Here is a 19,796-nt window from a genome sequence, read left to right as displayed (position 1 = left end):
TAGCCTCAGATAACCAGCTCTACAGCGGTTGTACTCCAGCTGAGATTGCGCAAATAGGTGGGTGATGTCAGAGCACACCCTTTGGGCTATGCCTTGTTGGGAATTCAAATCGGCGAGTATCCTTCTGCAGAGGTGCTGCTTCTTAGCTTCAAAACCAAGTTAGTTTATAAACAAAGAAGTGTTCTATGACATTACGAATTCTGGTCCTAAGTCTCCAGGGAATATCTCTTGCCACCCATGGCCCAGTATGTGCCATTTCACCACCGAGAGTCAAAAACTGTATTTCAAGAAAGAAGTCACAGGACCTTTGTATATTTAACAATATATATTTTATATATAATTTCTAGATCAGTACATTCAGTTTAACTTGTTTTTTCTTCACAAACAGAAGAACTCTTACAATAGTAGACTTCTAAAATAAATACTATTAAAATAGAGCTTCAAAATAAATATTCTATACAAAGGAAAACGTTTGTGGCAATATTTTTTTTCAGTTGATGGAAGAAGTAAAGAAGAACCTTGACTGTTTTCTGCAAAACTGAACAAAAATAAACCTAAACATGCACAGTGCTGCAAGACAGACATTTACTAGGGTCAGAAGAGGAAATAGATATTTTACTTTGCTAAAGCAATGAGAAAGAGTTTTCAGGAAGGCAAAACAACAACAAGATCAACAACGCTTGAGTGATGGGGTCATCCCCAGGATCCAGCCTGACCTGCTGGGACAATTAAAAAGAAAGATGGTTCCTTTTCTGATAAGTTTTGGCCCTTGGGGGGGTGCAGCCAGTGCAGCATTCACTCAGTTTCAAATGTATGCAGCCATATTATCCAACCTTTTGAATACTTAGTGTTTTGAATCTGGAGGCAATGTCAAAAGGGGTGTGTGTGTACCTTAAAAGTGGAAGATGGCCTTTAAAAAACGTAAAAGGAAAAGTGTGTTGGCTTAAGCGGGAGGGATCCTTTGCTACCACAGCAGCCAAGTCCATCTAAAAGGAACAGTGTAATGTTGTCCAGGCTTTTGGGCTGGTCTAATCCGGAAACCTTTCAATGCTCAGTATGAAACTTGTCAACTTTGTTGCTAGGCCTCGAGGAAAGAGCCGGAGAAACATGCTGACTGACTGCTACACCAGAGGGGGGCCTGGACGATACAAGGAGCTTCATTCTGCTACATTTGTGTAGGCTTGCCTTTCACAGCCTTTTAGAGCACATTGATCCACTTACATCAGATTGGCCTTGACAGGTTTAAAATGGGGGGGGGGGTAGCCCATGTAGAAATTTCAGTGGTTTAGAGCTATGTACAGTAAAAATTAAAGGCCTGGTTTCATTTTTTAAAAAAAAACAACAACAACACAACAACATTGTATAAGAAATATAGAAATGTTCCGGGTGGGTATGTACATATATAAATTGGCAAAGTGCTGATCCACCAGTTTGCTTACTTGCTATGGACAGCCAAGCCAGCTAGAATCTGTAGTTGCCTGATCAGGGCTGTCCCACATTAACAGGAGCATAAGATACAATAAAGCATATAATTAACCGAGAGTGTTGTGTATGAGGCTGGATGCCCAGCTTGCTTCTTATACTCTGTGAGCCTGGTTTACCATCCCTTGAAAAGCTACGGCGATTTATACATTCAACAGTATTTTGGCTAAGTTTCTCTTTCTTCCCCCCCACTCCCCCATTGCATGGTTCCCTCAAGTTTGTGCAAGAATATATATGTACAACATACTGTGCGCAACCCAACAGGAACTTATGAAACACTCTGCATTGAAATGGATGGGAGTGGCACCAAAGCCATTCTTGATGTCTCTCCCATTCACTTCTATGGGCAGATGCGCCCAGTGGATGTGCCCAGTGTGTTCTTGGCAAGGCGAAACTATAGAAATCAGTATCTTGACAACGTATGTGTAGCATCCCTTTTTCTGTGAAACACTATATACATAGCCAGCATATTATAAATATAAAAAGGAAGATTAAAAATATTTCCCAATCAATAAATATATACAGTTCTCAAAAAATGAAGTCAACCCCCAATGAGTAAAAGCAAAATGGGGGGGGGGGGGAAACGATGGTTTGCTACTGTCAGTATAGTGTGTGTTTCATTTCAAATGACAAATCTGATTTGCTTGGAGAATGACAGTGTGGTTTTGCCTACTGCTTGCCTAATTAAAACAAGGCAGTTTTCACACAATCACTCCAGTACAGGAATTCCAAGTTGAAAAATAAAACCAGCAGAGACATAAGTTCAGCTTTTTGCATGCAACAAATACCCACTCAGTTTGATTTATTATATTGGTGAACTGTTTCCTGTTTAGCACCTTGTGGTTGTCGATAGAATGGGATCAATCTACTTTAAGGGAATGGAACATTGGTCTTGAATAGAGGTGCTTCTGTTCTCTTCCCAACAGGAATTTAACAGTCCCTCGTGCAATAACCCTAACCTTCAGTGTATAGATGAGGCTGAAAACTGTTGGCTACTGAAAATCATGGGCAGTTTGTAACAAATATTCACCTCTAAGCTTCCACATGCTCCTCTAAAAGTACTTAATGCTAAAACAGACTTATTCTTTTCCTTTTTAAAAGAAATTCCTCTGTATTTACTAAGATAATGTTATTTTACAGGAGACAAAAGTTGAGCAGCAGCAATAAAAGTGAGAATTTAAATACTGAGCAAATGTCATTTGGCCAAAACCAAATCCACCTTTCATGTGAGCTTGGGGTTGCACTGATACACTGTGTGTGTGTGTGTGTGTGTGAACCCATCCCACATATATGCAAATGCATTGTGCTCAGTTTGCATTGGCCCTGTGAGTGCAAGGTGGAAGAAGGGTAATGTAGGGATAAGGTGATTGCTTAGCTTAGCTTTCACCAACCTGGTGCCCTCCACATGTTGTTGGACCACAACACCCATCAATCCCAGCCAACATCTGGAGGGCACCAGGTTGCCAAAGGCTGGTTTAGGCTCATATGCTGTAAGTACTAATGTGTAGCTCAATTAAGCTGAACATAGTTTATTTCAAGGAGAGGAGGGCTGCCACAATTTGACATGGAAGGGTTTATGATATTGGTGCCTTCAAAGCTTTTTTCCCTTCTTTTCTTCGCCTTAGCAAGATCTCGTTGTGTGATACCCTAAATGTGCCATTTGATTAGGCAAAGTAATTTATTGGTGTTAAATGTGTGCTCAGAAGCAAATGCATCTGAAACACGTGGCTGAAAAGGGGCCTCGTCTCTCAAGCACTCCTGTTACTGGAAGCTTTGCCAGGGCTGCCAGCGCACTTTAAGAATCAAAACCTCAAAGAGTAGCCTTACTGAAGGCAGTGGATTATCTCCATATCCGTGACTGCAGGTCAGAGATCTTCCTGTCACTGGCAAAATCGTTCAGGGGGGGGGGCACCCACACCAATAGCATCCAACAGATCATGTCCCTAGACAAGATGCATTCTTTGTATACACTCAATGAAGCCAAAGAAAAAGAGAGAGAGCAACGAAGAAAAAAATGGCCTTAAGAGGAGGAAACTGGTGGGGTTGCCCACTTTTCCATCTGTGCCTCAACTGTAGCTTGATATGCATCAATCAGCTAAGGGCAACAGCCTCTCCATGCTGTAAAAAAGTAGCATTTGCTGATTTCTGCCTATCAAGTTCCATCATTTCGGCCCATGGAGGCTGACTGAAAAGGACTTAGGGAATGGATAGAAGGATCTTTTTCAATAACTGCCTTAAGAGGGGGTATCGAGGGGTTGGGCAGGGTCCCTACTAAAGTGTTGAGAACATTAACTCTTGATTGCCAATGGTCTACAGGTAATAAATAAAAGGTAGGAGTAGTGTGGGGGAGGAGGCTGAAATGGATATCACCTTCTAGGAATAAGAACCCTGTTTCAGCTGTTGATGTACCTGCCAATCCCATCTGTTAATTATTCTTGTGGTATGTAGACTTAGCAAGCAGCCAAGACTAAGAAATGAACAGAAGCAGTCTTCAGATTGCCCTATCTAGTAGATTTCTGCCTTTGCTCTGCAAAAAAAAAAAAATATTCAGAAAGATCCTTCAGATCCCTACTACATAATAAGTACAGATCACCACTTCCACAACCCCCTGAATAATCCCAAAGTGCTTCAGTTCCTGGAAAGAGACATTTCCCTTCGTTTGTTGAAAGCAAAAGGCTGACATGTTACACTCACAATGCAGGTTATGAAACTCCCTTTCCTGTTGTTTTTCGGCACTTCCCACCCCCACCCGCCCCTCCTCCTCACTCTAGAGATCAAAATGGCTTCCCTGGCCTGCTGCCAACTTTCCCTTCAGGTGATGCTTTGCAAATCACACTGTTTGTGTTTTTGCACCGGCATCCAGGCCGACTCACTTGGTCGTAGCATCGCTGCGACAGCTTCACGCAGCCGGTGGCCGGCAGGTAGCACAGCAAGCAAGGCAGGACCAGAGAGAGGGCGCTCATGAAAGACCAGCGAGCGCAGCAGTTCGAATGCGAGCAGGAGCAGGGGTGGTCTGCGCAAGAGCCCTCGTCGTCCTCGTTGGTACAGTGGTAGAAGACGCCCTTCACCAGACACATGCAGGTGGAGTAGTTGACCAGGTTCTGAGCCGAGCACAGGCACTCCTGGTTGCACACCCAGCAGGAGGGCAAAGTCCTGGGCAGGGCACACTCCTTGCATTTGCATTTCCCACAGGCTTCGCACAGCAAAAAGTGCTTGTCCATCTCCTGAGAAGCAGGTCCCTTCAGGTCCAAGGGCTTGCAATTAATCGCTTTGGGCTGTATCCGGACAGCCCTCGGGGAGGACTGGTCTGCTACCGGGGCTGGAACCATGTGATCCAAGAGCCTCTGATCCGAAGATGTGCTGCTGCTACTGCTGATGGAACTGGGCCTCCCGCTGAAAGAGATCCATGGGTGGGTGATGTCCTGCTCACATCGCGGGGGGTGGGTGGGCTCGTGGTGGCCCCGGGGATGTTTCTGAGCAGCCAGCTGGGCCAGGGTGGGGTTGTCTATGTAGTCGTTCTCCAGGTGCGTGGTCTTCATTTGGTCAATTGGAAGGATGGTCAGAGGATGCTGCAGCCTGCCGTAGGGGATGCGGCTGTCCAGGAGAGGCTGGACCACCACGGTGGAATTGGGAACCCCAGTAATGCTGTGAGGCGTCCGAGGCTCCATTGCTCAGGCTGTCCTTCAGCACCGAGAAACGCGGCTTTTAAGTGTCCTGAAAGAGATTGAGGGAAAGGGAGAAAGGAAGGAAGGGAGGGGGGGAAGAGTTCAGACATTAGCTGTTGCTGTCACAGTTCCAACGAAGCCTAATTGCTTCAGCTGTTTCTATGCCAGCACTGGTCAAAGAGCCAGTTGCAGTGTAACTCTTTGTAGTGCCATCCCTGTGGAAGCGATGGTAACATAGACCATGTTACGTGTATTGTGGTGGCATTCCAAGCGATGCTTGCCACCACAAAGGGCAAGGCCAGGCCTTCCGCTAGAGGGCCCTGCTGCGACTGCCGCCGCCACCTGCCCAGCAAGGCTCTCTCCCCCCATCACTTCCTCCCTCTTTTCAAGAAGGGCCATGGAAATCCTTCCTCAGAGCGAGGCATTCTGGGAAGGATGGCTGCGAGAGCTCAAGTGACACTCCTGTGGTTTGCTGCTGTGGCGAAAAATTGAATGTTACTGAACTTTGGTGCCTATTGTTACAATCATTTCATGTAAACCATTTTGTGAGGGCCACCTGAAAAACAGTACAGAAATATCTTAAATAAATGAATACACCTGCTTTTAGATATTTACTACTTATCTTTGTGAAGTGTCCCCCCCCCGCTCAAATCATTCATGCAAACAAACACACCAAGGCAACCAATCCAGCAAAAAGCCTAGTGACCGTCCATAAAGAGACCACATGTTCATTCTGAACACTGTTCAGTCTTGCCCATTGCTGGAACTCAGTTTATAAACACTAGCTTTAAAAAATACAGCATTATCTACCCACTTTCCCCCACTTCAGGGATTGAACTGCCTAACTAGTAATGGAGAAAGAGGAACACTCAGACCTGTTGGGGTTTCTTTGCACATGCCTAGAACTAGATGGTATCACACTCTTTCCCTTCTTTACCTGGAGAGCCAAATAGTTTCAGACCAACAAATTAAAAGCAGATATTTAAAATATGCACACATACAAAATGGGGGGGTGACGACCTTTAATTTGTGAACTATGAAATAAAACTATTCCCTAAAAGCCTGGTCAGGCTTTGCCATCTTATCATGAAATACACTCATCCTGAACATTAGAGTTAGAAAGGTTGGTTATTAATCCACTCAAGAAAGAAAACTAAGAACACACACACCACCCTAATGCTTACAGCAGCAGTTTTCAACATTTCTTCTGATATGTGGAAATCACATATGAACTCACACCCCAAATATTCACTTAAGTATAACAAATGATCAGAAGCAATAAGCAATTTTGCAACTCGTTTTTACTTCGGCTCTGGCCCATTTGCTCTTAAGAGTCAGAACGGTGCACAGATTTGGAGCAATTATATAACGAGTACTTACATTCCTCAAGCATCCATTACTTTCAGATCGGTAAATTCTTGACTAGGACACAGCTGCATCTTCACGCAATATTGTGCCTCCCTTCCTCCAACACAAACATGAGGAGATTGGAAACTTCCACTCCCATTAGAGATTAGCCACAATTTACTGCTATGTCCAAACCCTAAACTGAGATTAGCTTTAACTATGCTTTGTTGAAGCAAGTTAGCTTCATAAACAATGGTTTGAAGTTGGCTTGTTTCAACAAGGCATAGCGGAGATTGCATGAAGCCTGAAAGCTAAACTATGGTAAATCTAAAATAAGAACAAAAGCTTCTGGTCTCCTACTTGTGACTGTGCTGAAGGAGAAGCAGGGAGTGGTGCATAAGGGAGTGCAGGTTTTGTAAGCTGTGATTTAGCATTAAGTTTTTGAACAGCCAACGCTTTCTGCATTTTCACCTTTCTCTTCCCAGTAATAACAGTAACCAGAATACAAATTTCTTAAAAGCAGACTTCTTAGTTTCAGTTTCTAAAATCATTATTACTAGTCCCCGACGTAGAGCTAGAAAAGTAACAGAAGGCAAAAACTAACTTCAGAGAGGATGGATGAAAACAAAGTTTAGTGACCTAGCTGAAAATTGGAGTAGAGGGCACAAAATCCTTTCAAATATTCAGACTATTTTTCATCCAAACACCAAGCAGCATAGTATTTGGTTTAAATGCTGTTTACTAGCTGACCCATCTATTGCTAGTCTCTAATTTCATTGGAAGAGTGCAATTTATACTGGAGCCCATCCAGAGATTCAACTGGAGTGCAGGACATGAAACCACAGGAAGCAACTAAACTTAAATCAAAGAGCGGAAATGGCTTGGTTCAAATTTAGAGAGTACACATTGTTTTCTGGTGGAGCTGCCACTTCCTCACTGTGACCTTTATATTATTTATTAATTATATTTTTAAAAGAACAATTTAAAGAAGCCGACCAAAACCATTCCTAGCCAAGGGTGAGAGGAGAGGCTGTTGAAATCTGTAGAAGGACTGAGAGAGAGACAATTAGAGGAGGAAAACTAGAGCTTCAGAAACCCAGAGAAAAATGTGAGGACTGGCACAGTGCGTCTCATCATAAGTAACGCACAGAGAAAAAAAATAACTCAAAAGACCAAATATAGACACAGACACACAGCACATTTAGAGTAACAGTGAAATCCTATATGCAATCTACTCAGAAATAAGTCCCATGGGGTTCAATGGGCCTCATATGCATCTAGGATTGCAGCCCTATACTTTTTAAAATCTCATTTATTTTAGATAGGAAAGCATGTACCGTACTTAAACACTCTTCCCCATGAAATCAGTGGGACTTGCAGTGCTTTACTAGATTTACTAGATTTTGGCTCACAGGTCCAGGGGTCAGCAACCTTTTTTAGCCGTGGGCCGGTCCACTGTCCCTCAGACCTTGTGGGGGGCCAGACTATTTTTTTTGGGGGGGGGGAATGAACAAATTCCTATGCCCCACAAATAACCCAGAGATGCATTTTAAATAAAAGGACTCATTCTACTCATGTAAAAACACGCTGATTCCCGGACCATCTGTGGGCCAGACTGAGAAGGCGATTGGGCGGCATTCAGCCCCAGGGCCTTAGGTTGCCTATCCCTGTTAAACAAATAAACTTTTAAAAACAGAGCTCATCTTTTTTTTGTCTTGTGGAGTCAGCCTTCCTCCTTTGCCCCCTTCTCCATTTCAAAATGCATTGGAGCAGATGTGCTTTTCAGCAATTATAATGCTGATTGCAGTTGTCTACCTCGCCCCTTCTCCCAAAATCCTCAGCCAGGCTTTCCAGCTATTTTGTTTTTAAATCATAGTAGGGTTAATTCATTTAAACATTTATTTGGCCCTTTTTATTTTATAAAAGAAGAAAGTACATTTTAAAGAGCTACCCAAAACAAGGCCCCAAGGTTGGTGGGTTTGTGATGGTGCAAGCACTGGCCAATCAGTGCTGAGCATAATAGGTTTCTACCACAAACTGGCAGTTTCTCCTGAGTTTGATCCTGGATAGGGAATTTTATGCCTCTCTACAGAATGGTGGCCATGCTGTTGCAGTAGCAGCAACAAGCACAGATGACATTCTTAGCTAATCATCAACAAGTACAACTCCAACAAATTTAGGGGCCCTCCAGACTGGTGATTGTGATTCCTCCGCACGTTCTTGCTCTCTGGAGGGGCTACAGTGCAACAAATGTGGAGCAAAAATAAGCCAGAACCTTTGCTGTATAAAGAGTTACAGGATTTCAGCAGGATGCTACAGGGTACGCACTGACTGGGACCACCCCGTGGGACCACCCTGACACTTTTGAAGGTGCATCAGGAGCACAAATCCTCATGAATGTGCAATCAAAAGGACATCTGGAGGAGCCCTTTGCGACATACCGGTGTGAATATGAGAAAAAACCCTAAGAATAAAATTAATTTTCATGACCTTCTGCGAGGAACAATAATCCTGCACAACAGCAGCATGACTTGGTGGAGTCTTCTAGACTGCAGGGTTCCTCAACTCTGAGATGGGGCCAGAGCAGAGGTTTAAAATGAAACTGAGCTGAGGAACCTCCATCCATGGCCAGGACATATTGTACTTTAATTTTCTGGGTTAGTTCTCACTATACTGGAAGCTTGGTAACAGCATGTGCTGTGCAAGTCCAAGAACAAGATAGACGTTATCTCTAGACTTCTGGTGGCATTGACCTTCATGCCAATGTCAGATTTTAACAATATTTTGAGGAAAAGTCAAGCACCTACTTATTTATTATTATTATTATTATTATTATTATTATTATTATCCTTTAAAAAACAACAACCACCCCATTTGTTGTCAATTAATTTTTTTAAGTTAGGAATTTTTGAAACCTGTAAAAAAAATATGCTAGATCTAAAAATATACACATACAACCAAAACCTGTCAATAAGCATGGATTCAGGGAAATTTGCATTTTCTTTTTGCTCAAAGGCCCAATGTCAGCAGTATTTGCTGAAGGTTAGAATGTATTAGCCATAATAGAGCTTAGGGAACTATGCTATGCAGCTTAGAAACATGAATTTTTCCCCACTGAGGAGCTAGTTTTCAGCCTTGATTGTTGGTGGTACAAATGCTGACAGAAATATATAAAAGGAGTGAGGTTAAGCAAGCCCACCAGTTGCCCTTTATTTCGGTGTTGATCGAATCATCAGCCCAGATTTTAAAGGTTGAGCGTGTAACTTCAACTGGGAGAGAAAACATATATTTTATTTTATAGCTTTTGAAACAAAATGTCTAGGTGAACTGCAGATAGAGCTCTGGCTGACAAGATATTGAAATAGTTAGATCTATTCACCACCACCTCAGCACATTGGGTTTTCAGAACTGTCATCTATAACTAAATTTCAAATATGCAGCAACTATGGGTCATTCTTCATTCTAAACTATATCACTTTGGAAGGCAAGTGGGAGAATACGTATTTGAATGTTTCCCGCTAAAACATTTTTCTGTTTCACTTGGAAAGCTTAGAGTGCATTTCTCCTTGCCTTCTTCCTGACTTGCTAGCTTTCTGCATGCAGAGATCTTTTCCTGCTTTTTTTAAAGCACTGAATGCTCAGACGTACAATTCTCCACCAGCACTCTGAAGAACTGAACTTCATGCTATTCTTGCACATTTGAAATGGCCCTGAACTAAGAAGCATTGCAGACTTATGCACAATGAAAAAAATAGCAAATTACTCCCTACGCAACAAATATACATCCATTTTCTTAAAATTAAGTCTTTCCATTTGCTCAGCAACTTTCAGCGTAGATCCTTGAAATTTGTCCACAAGGTGTGTCATTTCGACTCAAATTTTAAATGTAATGCATTGTTTTATGAGGCTGCATCTGAATTCCACTCAACTCTCCAAACTGACCTGAGTGGTTTTGGGGATGAGGGGGTGTCAGTCATGTGTTCTTTTCCCATTCAAGAACATTCTGCACCAGCTTAGCTTCAAGAGATGCAACTACATCAGATACTTTCAGGACATTGAGTGCAATGATCTAGTGTTAAGATGGGCACTAACAGTTCATGCCTGATGTGAACTGATAAATAAATAAATAAAATGTTCATGTAGGTGGAATAAGCTTTTCCAATATAAAGTACAAACTAGACATTTTCACCACCTGCATGTTTCAGCTCAGCTGGAAGCCCCCAGCTTTATTCAGGAATTCTAAATCCTGGCATACTGTAAACTGCATTATTGCTAGCTAAACATTTGTTTGCTGATCTGGTAAGTCAGAGGAAGCAGATTTAACATCGCTTGCAGGTTCTGAGTGTTTTAGGTCACCTTGCAAGGTCTGGCAGAGATCTTGGGCTCTGTGTGTGATGCGGGAGACAAAACTGTGTCCCTGCTAGGCACATAGGTCTCCGACACTGAAAGGTATAGAGCACAAGTTGAGAACTAGTGAAATGTTTTAAGAGTTCTTCAACAGGGCCATACAGTGCAATGGTATATTAAAGCCTTTATAAAGATCTATTTGTATACACACATTGCTCAAGCATCCCTTTACACCACTGTTAAACCTAACTATGGTTTAAAGGTGAGTGTGCAGTACGAAGGTGCATGGGACTAAAATCACAAGCACTTCACTTCTCATCTGTCCTGCAGCTGGCATATGTAGGGATGGCATAGCTATTGCAAGGGACCACATGGCCACCTATTTTTAAATCACTAGCACTTGGATTCCGTGATTCAAACTTGCTTTGGGGATCATCAATAGATTGTTTGTCAGTGCAATGGGGCAAGAAAGGACAGAGTACACCAGCCACCATCGAAATCATTAGCACCTTGAGTCACTTCTCCAGACTTTGCCACTGCTATCTATACTTATTTTTTCACCTCAGGATTTCAATCAAGCACACACCCAGCTTCAGCCTGAGCTCAAGTTCAACGCTTGCCCCAGGATTCTAGAAGTGTTTCAGACCACATGTGTCTGCCCTTAAGTATTCCAGTGTAAGTCTCACTGATTTAAAATGGAACTTGATTGAAAATGGAATCCTAGTACACCTATAGGAAAGAGAAAGGATCCTGTCCCTAAGAAATGAAATCAGTACAAGTAGCACTATAAACAGGAGTCCAGAAATTATTCTATTACTTAAACTGTTTTTTGTTTTTGTTTTTAACTGTTTTAATGGCCATGTTTTTTCCTTTAAAAATAAACTTTAATGAACAGAATTAGACCAGTTACAACAAATAAAGAACAAAAACAAAATGCCTTGGGAGAATATATCCACTATGACCGGCATGCTTTTTAATTGCTTGTTTTGTTGTATAACTTAATTAAGGATGTTTTAATGACCCGGTAGAATTGTTGTTGTGTATTTTAATTATATACTGATTTCATAGTTGTAAACTGCTTAGTTATAAACTTGTACCTTGGTTTTAAATGGGTTAGTTCACGAACAACTTGGAACTCGAATGTCGCAAACCCAGAAGTAGGTGTTCCGGTTTGCAAACTTTGCCTTGGAAGCTGAACGTCCGACTTGACTTCTGCGACTTCTGATTGGCTGCAGGACACTCCTGCAGCCAATCGGAAGCCACGCCTTTGTTTCTGAAGCTTTCGGAAGTTGAACGGACTTCTGGAATGCATTCTGTTCGAAAACCAAGGTACGACTGTATAAGTGGTAAAGGTAAAGGTAAAGGTACCCCTGCCCGTTCGGGCCAGTCTTGCCAGACTCTAGGGTTGTGCGCTCAGCTCACTCTATAGGCCGGGAGCCAGCGCTGTCCGCAGACACTTCTGGGTCACGTGGCCAGCGTGACAAGCTGCATCTGGCAAGCCAGCGCAGCACACGGAACGCCGTTTACCTTCCCGCTGGTAAGCGGTCCCTATTTATCTACTTGCACCCGGGGGTGCTTTCGAACTGCTAGGTTGGCAGGCGCTGGGACCGAATGACGGGAGCGCACCCCGCTGCGGGGATTCGAACCGCCAACCATGCAATCGGCAAGTCCTAGGCGCTGAGGTTTTACCCACAGCGCCACCTGCGACCCTCATAAGTGGTAAATGCATTTAATAATACATGTAGTTGTTATTTTTTGAACAGAGCTGCCTGTTTGGATTTCCTCCCACAAAACCTGTAGCATTTGGAAGAGATGGGAGATCACTTCAAGTAATCTCTTAACTGTCTAAAATCCTTGTTTTCCCATTTTACCCACATTTTCTTGCTGAAAAACGTGATTTGATGGCCTGAAGATTTACTGTGTCATAGGAAGGAAACAAAGCAGGATCTTTTACTATATTAGGTTTGTCAGTCGCAGATGACCTAAATCCTCTCCAAATTGTACCAAAGCCAATAATATATTCTCTGAAGAAAGAGGGATGGGGGAAGATTAGTTGTTTGTATTTTTCCTGTGTTCTATACATCCAATAAAATCCTTGGTTCAGGGGAAGCCAACAATATATTCTGATTACAAACACGTAACTCTTCATTAGCCTATAAGGGGCGGTGGGGTGGGGTGAGGTGAGAGGATAGAATCCATAGTCCTTTTCATTATTTACCCTATACTTCCTTTAGAAAGACTTACATGAGGTATCTCCCCCACCCCCATACAGGCAAGGGTCTAGTTCACACCTCCTTAGCTTCAAGAATGCTAAAGTATTTGGTGCTCCCAGGCCTATGAATACATGGTGCAATAAGAACAGAAGGATAGTGAGTTCCACCACTACTGACATTGTCAGGCTCCTCCCTCAATTGTCACTTAGCAGCAGCCATCTGGTCAGGCTACAGGGATGCAGGAGCTGCACCAGCTCACCTGATAAACCAGCAAATTTCAGCACCTCCTCTCCTTGAGCTTTTTCTGTTCCAGCAGGTCATTCCAAGAACTTCACAAGAAAGGACTAGTCCCTAAGTCTGTTTTTTCATCCCTCCGAACCCCTTTTCCTTTTGGGACATGCCATTTAAATTGTAAGTCTGTCTTGTTGATATTACATAATCCACTATGGGTGAGGTTGGGGGGGATGCTTTAAATTTTAAAATGTTTAAAACTACAAATGGAACGTTAGCCAAAAGTCAGCGTAGCGCTAGGACACAGAAGACCTGGGTTCAGATAAGCACTCAGCCATGAATCTCACTGAGTGACCTTGGGCTAGTTGTTACTTCTCAGCTGAATCTACTCCACAAGGCTGTTGCGAGGATAAAATGGGAGAGACTGTGTAGATGCCTTGAGTTCCCTGAAAGAGAGCTAGGAATAAATAAAGAAGCCTCTGCAGACGGCCAGACCTCAAAAGGGGGAAAGGGGGAGGGGGGCTGACAATAGGAAAGTTACAAAAATGATGGAACCCACCAGGCACACTGCCCTGGAGTCTTGATTCGTTTCCGTGGGTCTTCTGCATATGTGTACTATTGAGACACACAGAGTGTGCAACAGTGGTAGCTAGTAGGCTATGCACTGCTTTGAGATGCCTATTGAAATAAAAAGGACTGTCGTCCTGAAATGCCCAAGGCTACGGATGGCTCTGTATGTATGGAGATCTGCCCCTATGGTTGGAGGCAGCAATCCTTCTGAAAACCAGTTGCTGGAAACTGGAGTCGTATAATTCTAAGTCGTGGCAGAGAGCACCAAAGCCCAGAGATCATGAGGAAATTCACCCACTCTTATGCCAGGGGAAGTAGAAATGAGAACATCTCAGGCAGATCAGGCCGTGATAACATCTCAGAATGGATGGAGCACTCGATGGTCTGAGATGGATTTTTGAAATAAGAACCTTCCTCCAGGAACGCATCAGTCCACCCACTCCACGCAGTTACCTTCCGTTCAACAGCTCACCAAAATGGGACTCTGAACACCATATAAACTGTTCTGGGACTGCCCTGGATTTCTTCTTACCACCCTTTTCTTCCAGGAAGGTTAAAGTGCTGAAGTAAGGCTGCACTTCCTTGCACCAATACTTGGGGGTAAATACCGTGCAACAGAATGGGATTAATTTCCAAGCAGATAGTAGGAGAGCCAATTGAATGGCGGAGGACATTAGATGTACAGTCTAAAATGAGTGTACATTCACATAGAAGATTGATTTCTTTGGAAACCAGCCCTTCAACCTCTTCCAGAAGTTCAGAAGACATTATTGCATATTCATAATAAAAAGGGGTGGACTGTAATTATTATTAATAATTATTATTATTATTAACTCCATTTATATCCCACCTTTCCTCCAAGAAGCTCAAGATGGCATACATGGCTCTCCCCCCCCACTCTGTTTAACCTTCACAACAACCCTTTGAGGTAGATTATGTAGAGACAGTGAGTGACCCAATGTGAAGGACATTGCTGGGTGCAGATTTGAACCTGGGTCTTTCTAGCCCAGTGCTCTAAGCTCTACACCACACTGGCTCATCATCATATCTATGCTTTTCCATCTTGGTCACCCCTTACTGCGAACTATAGCAAGAAGCTAGCATATTTCGCAGGATACTATCCAAGAATTATGTTTCGAACAACACATGCAGGCATGATTCAGCTAAGGGTTTCCAAGTCCCGTTGAGTGTGGTTGGATTGTGGATTGTGCCCTTGGAACAGAGTGCACTGTACCTATGAATGTAAAGCAATGTAAATCGTGGGAAGCTTGGAGAACTTGTAAGTTGTCCCCAAAAAAGAACAGGTCAAGAAAGAGCAGCAGAAGCCTTCTGAACGGAGCAAACATACAATAGCTGTGGAACTTTTAACTGCTCTTGCTGAATGTCCCAGAGAAGCCTGGCAGGAATCGAGAGGGAATAAGAAAGTATTCATTCCTCTTGAACAAAAGAACTTCTGGAAACGAGCAAGGCAACAGGGAAAGAATCTGAAGAGAAGCTCTTTGCTTTTCTGAGTAAATGCAGGGTGCAAATTGTTTGTGTGGTCATGAAAACAGAAGACAGCTTACCTGTCAAGAGGGGTCAAGCAATTGTCATGCTGCAGAGAAAAATCAAACTAGAAAGATGCTATGGCGAGTTCATTTTTTAAAAACCCACCCACACAACCAAACAGGTGTCACTCCAATAAGCCAAAATTCTTGATAGGGTCATGACTGTAGTCTCCCTTCTATGCCTGAGCAGGTAAACCTTCTGGAAGCAAAGCAGAAGGGCCCAGCTTGAAGGTCGGCTGGATTTCCAAGCACGTCCTGTCTCCCTGCATTGCACAGCACTTTGTATGGTCCTATGAGGAACAGTTGGAGAGCTGGATCTAGTTAGCCTGGGGAAAGAGAAGATTAAGGGGAGACATGATAGCCATTTCTATATCCCTGAAGGGTTGGCATGTGGAAGATGGAGGAGACTCTGCTAACCCAGATGGCAGGACTAGAATGGAAATGGTAATAGGAAGAGATTTTGGTGAAAGCTTAGGAGAAATGTCCTCTTGCCAAGAGCTGATTGCCTCTGGTAGTGGTGGACTCTCCTTTTATGGAGGTTTTTAAGGAAGAATCTAGAAGGTCAACAGTCAGAGATGCTGTAGTTGCAAGCTGCAGAGAGCAGGGGGTTAGGCTGGATGACCTTCAAGATCCCTCCCAACTCTGATGAGTTATTATGCTGCATGCAGTTATTGTTTTTCCAGTTGCCAGGGGAATGCACCTTTAAGGAGGAGATGGCCCCTGCTGAATCGGACCAAAAAGTCTACCTGGACCAAATCGGACCAAAAAGTCTACACTGCAATGTGTTGTCTGGTGACGCTTCTAGCTTTACTAGTTCCAGCTGTGAGGACAGGAGCTTGAAAGCTGAAACACGACTATAAAAAGGGCAGAAAACTGAACCACACAGCAGGAAAACCCTAAAGGGCATCAGAAGGCTTTCCCAGCTCACCTTCCACTGGAAGGAAGCAGCAGATTCTCAGGAACTGACCAGGCCAGCAGTAGGAAAGGAGCCACTGTTAACAAGACTCAAATTACATGTAAGCACTGTGGGATAAGGGGAAGGGAGGTTGGGAGGAAAATAGAGCATCCACCTTCACAAAACATCCCAGAGTGTTAAAAAGACTATAAAGCTACATTAAAGCACTTTCTTGAAACGTATCAGCAGTTGTGCATTAAAAGATTTGCTTCCAACCCACGTATTTTACCAGGTCTAAACAACACCCTACAGTAAAGCAAACTAGTATCAGATTTCTTCATCAACCATTTTTGCCCTTTCCAAGCCCTGCTAAATCAAGGGAATCGAGTGGTCCTTGTGCCCAGCAGCCTTGGCTTCTTGGAGAGAAACTACGTAAACAAATAAGCAAGACCAGAAGGATGAGGTCCTTGAGAAAAGGCACCTGAGTGCTCAACGCAAGACATCAAATGGTTGCTGGCGATTGTGAAATCCTGAAGTGACTGAACAACTCTTTTGGAGAATCATGGCCAACTGTGCATTATTTCAGCTCAAACACGGCTAGACCTTTTTTTTTTTTTTTTGGCAGGATAGCCAAATCTCTGGGAACTCCTTTTTTTTTTTTTTTTTTTTTGGCCTCTAATATACGCACCAAGCAATACCTGATTTCACATTGGCAAACATCTCTGAGGTTTCGTTTTGTTTAAACTTTTAATTATTGAGATGCCAAAGTACAGGAGACTGTGCTAAGTACACAATCCTAAGCACACTTACCAGGCACATTGAACTCAGTGGTTCTTACTTCTGAGTAAGTGTGTTTGGGATCAAACTTCCAGCAGCCTTTTAAGGTTTCCACAACCTCCACACTCCCATCTGTCAAAAGCGAGAGGCAAATCTAACAAGAATCCAGGCCTGGTAAATGGTGCTCTCAATACCTCTAATGAATTTTATGCTCAATTTGAGCCAGACTTGAGGAAAACTAGATATTGTAATGGAAGAAAAAAGGCTCCTTGCTGCCATTTTATGAAGCCCGATGCTAACAGGCTTCCGAAGATAACATCATCCTGCATAAACAGAGTTAGTCATTACTCAATAGAAACACTTTTGTTTTTTATGCTTTCAAAGATTAGCCACAGCTTTGTTTTTTTCTTCCAGGGAAGGAGACATTCCTTTTAAAAGGTGCTTTTATTTAACGTGTCAATATCAAACTAGGGCTCCTAGTATGAATGGGACACAGCAGGCTGTAGAAAGCAGCGCATTTATCAAATGGAGACATCCTCAGAAGGGTTCCAAGAACTTGAGAACTGCCTCTCCCTCACCAGACACCCATTTCTACCATTCATATACCGGTATATATATGTGTGTGTGAGAGTGTGTGTTTGGAAGACAAGTGGGTTGGTGAAAAGGAAGCCAGTGGTGGAGATCATAGCCATTCAGTCCACAAGCTGACACTACTTTTAAACACATCAAGGAAGCTATGTTAAATATTGAACATGCTGATTAAGGCTGAAGGATAGGGGTTGGGGGAGAGGAAGGGGAGCTTTGAAGCCCACTTGGAAATCTCTGCAAACAGCTGGCTTTCCCTTGCGAATTATTTTCTCTGTCGAAATCCTTCGGAGATACTAAAAAGAGGCTCCCTAGCAAAATCACCTCAGAGTGGAAATCAGCTGAGCAAACCGTCCTTTATCCCCCCCCCCACACCTCAGTTTAGCAAGAGGAGATTTTGACATTGACATTTCAGGCCCGATGGGAAGGTTGGGTTACAGGCGCGTCAGGCTCTCCCTTGCAATGCATTGCATGCTCTCCTCTCAAGGAAAAAAAATGAGGGTGGGGAGGGGGAGAAGAGAGGAGAAGAGATTGATTTCCTCCCCTCTCCTCCCTCCCTGTAGCATTCATCCCGGTGATGCCCTTCTGCACGCCCACCGACAAGCTCTACAGGCCGGCTCGCCCTCCTCGCTAGCAACCAGGGCTGCTGCCTTCGAGGTCCTGGGTGGCCAGAATCTGCGAGGGGTTCTAGGCTCCTCTCGGTTTGCCAGGCGCTGGGACGCCACGGCTGCTTCCAGCACAAACGCCAGCCTCGCCTATAGATCTGTACTACGCCATAGGTGGAGAAGGCCCTGAGCAAAAGAGCCAGGCGCTATTTTATTTTTTCATATTCCTTTTCTCCCCTCCACACACACACACACACACTCCGGGTTCGCTGCGCACAAGTCCAGGAGAGAGCCCCTTGGCGCACCCAACCTGCGCAGTTTTATTCCAGATCTGATCCCCCGTTTCTCTCCAAGTTCAACATCACAAGATGGACAGAAAGGTGAAGTGAGGCTTTAAAATAGCAAAAACAAATCGGTGGGGAGTGGGGTGGGAGGAAGAGAGGCGTAGTCGTCGTTGCAGGGCTGTTGCATGAAATAAAACGCGAGGGAGCAAAGGTCAGCAGCCAGGAGCCGACACTCCAGCGGCTCGCCTTTCTAAAGTGCCCTATTATGGAGAGAGAGAGAGAGAGAGAGAGAGAGAGAGAGAGAGAGAGAGAGAGGAGGCTCCGGAGCCACTGCGCAGCCCGGCGAGGCAGAGGCGCAGGAGGAAGGAGGCGAAGAGCGCCTTCGGCAAGGCGCTCAGGGGCAGCTGCGTTTGTCAAGCCGGGGGCGCGTGGGCTCCGCCAGCCCTCGTCCAGCGAAAGGTTCCCTCGCCACCACTCTGGCACACACGAGCAAGGGACAAACTCCCCCTCAACCGGGAAAGCGGGGGCGGCTAGAAGATTTTTATTTTTATTTAGTAAGAAGAGAATTCTAAGTCGGATCACAACGTCCACTCATACCTTATCTAAATGCCCAAATGCAGATGGCAACGGGAAGAGCAGGCGATGGCCAAGCCAAATTGTACAATCATCATCATCAGATCACAGATATCATTCACATACATATATATGAGATACTTGGCTTTATTTTTAAAAAAGAAAAAGGAGAGAGAGAGAGATACGTGGGTCGATTTTGGCTGAGCGACACACGCCTTCCTCGCAGAAGGTCAGGAAAAGTCAACCAGGAAAGGGAGCAAAATGTTTCCTCTACGGGGCATTATTATTTTCCCCCTCTTTCACCCTGTGCATTTAAATCCAGAAAGATGAAATTCCTTACTTACTTGAAATAATCCAGCCAAGATCATCTCTCAACAGGCGAGTTAATCCTAAATCCGAGACAGTTCGCGAGCTGTGCGTGCAAGGGGAGCAGTTTGGCACGGAGCACCCCTGGCTTCTCCGGGAGCGACTTACAAGTGCTGCGCTGTCAGCTGCTGCAGCAGCAGCCGTCGCTTCCCCCTCCGCTTCGCCTCGCTATTGCAACAACTGCTGCCTGGGAAAATGGCTATTTTATGAATGGGAGGGAAAGGCCCTCGTCTGCGCATGCCCGTCCTCTCAATTCTATGAATGGGTGGGCATTGCAGGGCCAAAGCGCATGCTCCGCTCTCATTCATG

The 19,796-nt window shown here is 44.1% G+C and overlaps 1 protein-coding gene across 1 annotated transcript; it reads right to left on the bottom strand.

Annotated features, from left to right (window-relative positions):
* Positions 1-1,333: 1,333 nt before the first annotated feature.
* Positions 1,334-19,663, bottom strand: SPRY4 (sprouty RTK signaling antagonist 4). Its single transcript, XM_080997280.1, has 2 exons — positions 19,466-19,663; positions 1,334-5,196 (listed from the first exon to the last, which is right to left on the bottom strand). Exon 2 carries the CDS (start codon positions 5,148-5,150, stop codon positions 4,257-4,259), a length of 894 nt encoding a protein of 297 aa, XP_080853406.1. The 5' UTR covers positions 5,151-5,196; positions 19,466-19,663; the 3' UTR covers positions 1,334-4,256.
* Positions 19,664-19,796: the final 133 nt, after the last annotated feature.

The sequence above is a fragment of the Podarcis pityusensis genome (genome assembly GCF_964106645.2).
Source record: "Podarcis pityusensis genome assembly, chromosome: 2".
Taxonomy (NCBI): Eukaryota; Metazoa; Chordata; class Lepidosauria; order Squamata; family Lacertidae; genus Podarcis; species Podarcis pityusensis.
The sequence above is the reverse complement of the archived record's forward strand: the minus strand, read 5'-3'. Positions and strand labels throughout refer to the sequence as shown.

Coding starts and splice junctions, on each gene's coding strand:
- SPRY4 (XM_080997280.1), bottom strand. CDS start 5,150: ATGGAGCCTCGGACGCCTCACAGCATTACTGGGGTTCCCAATTCCACC.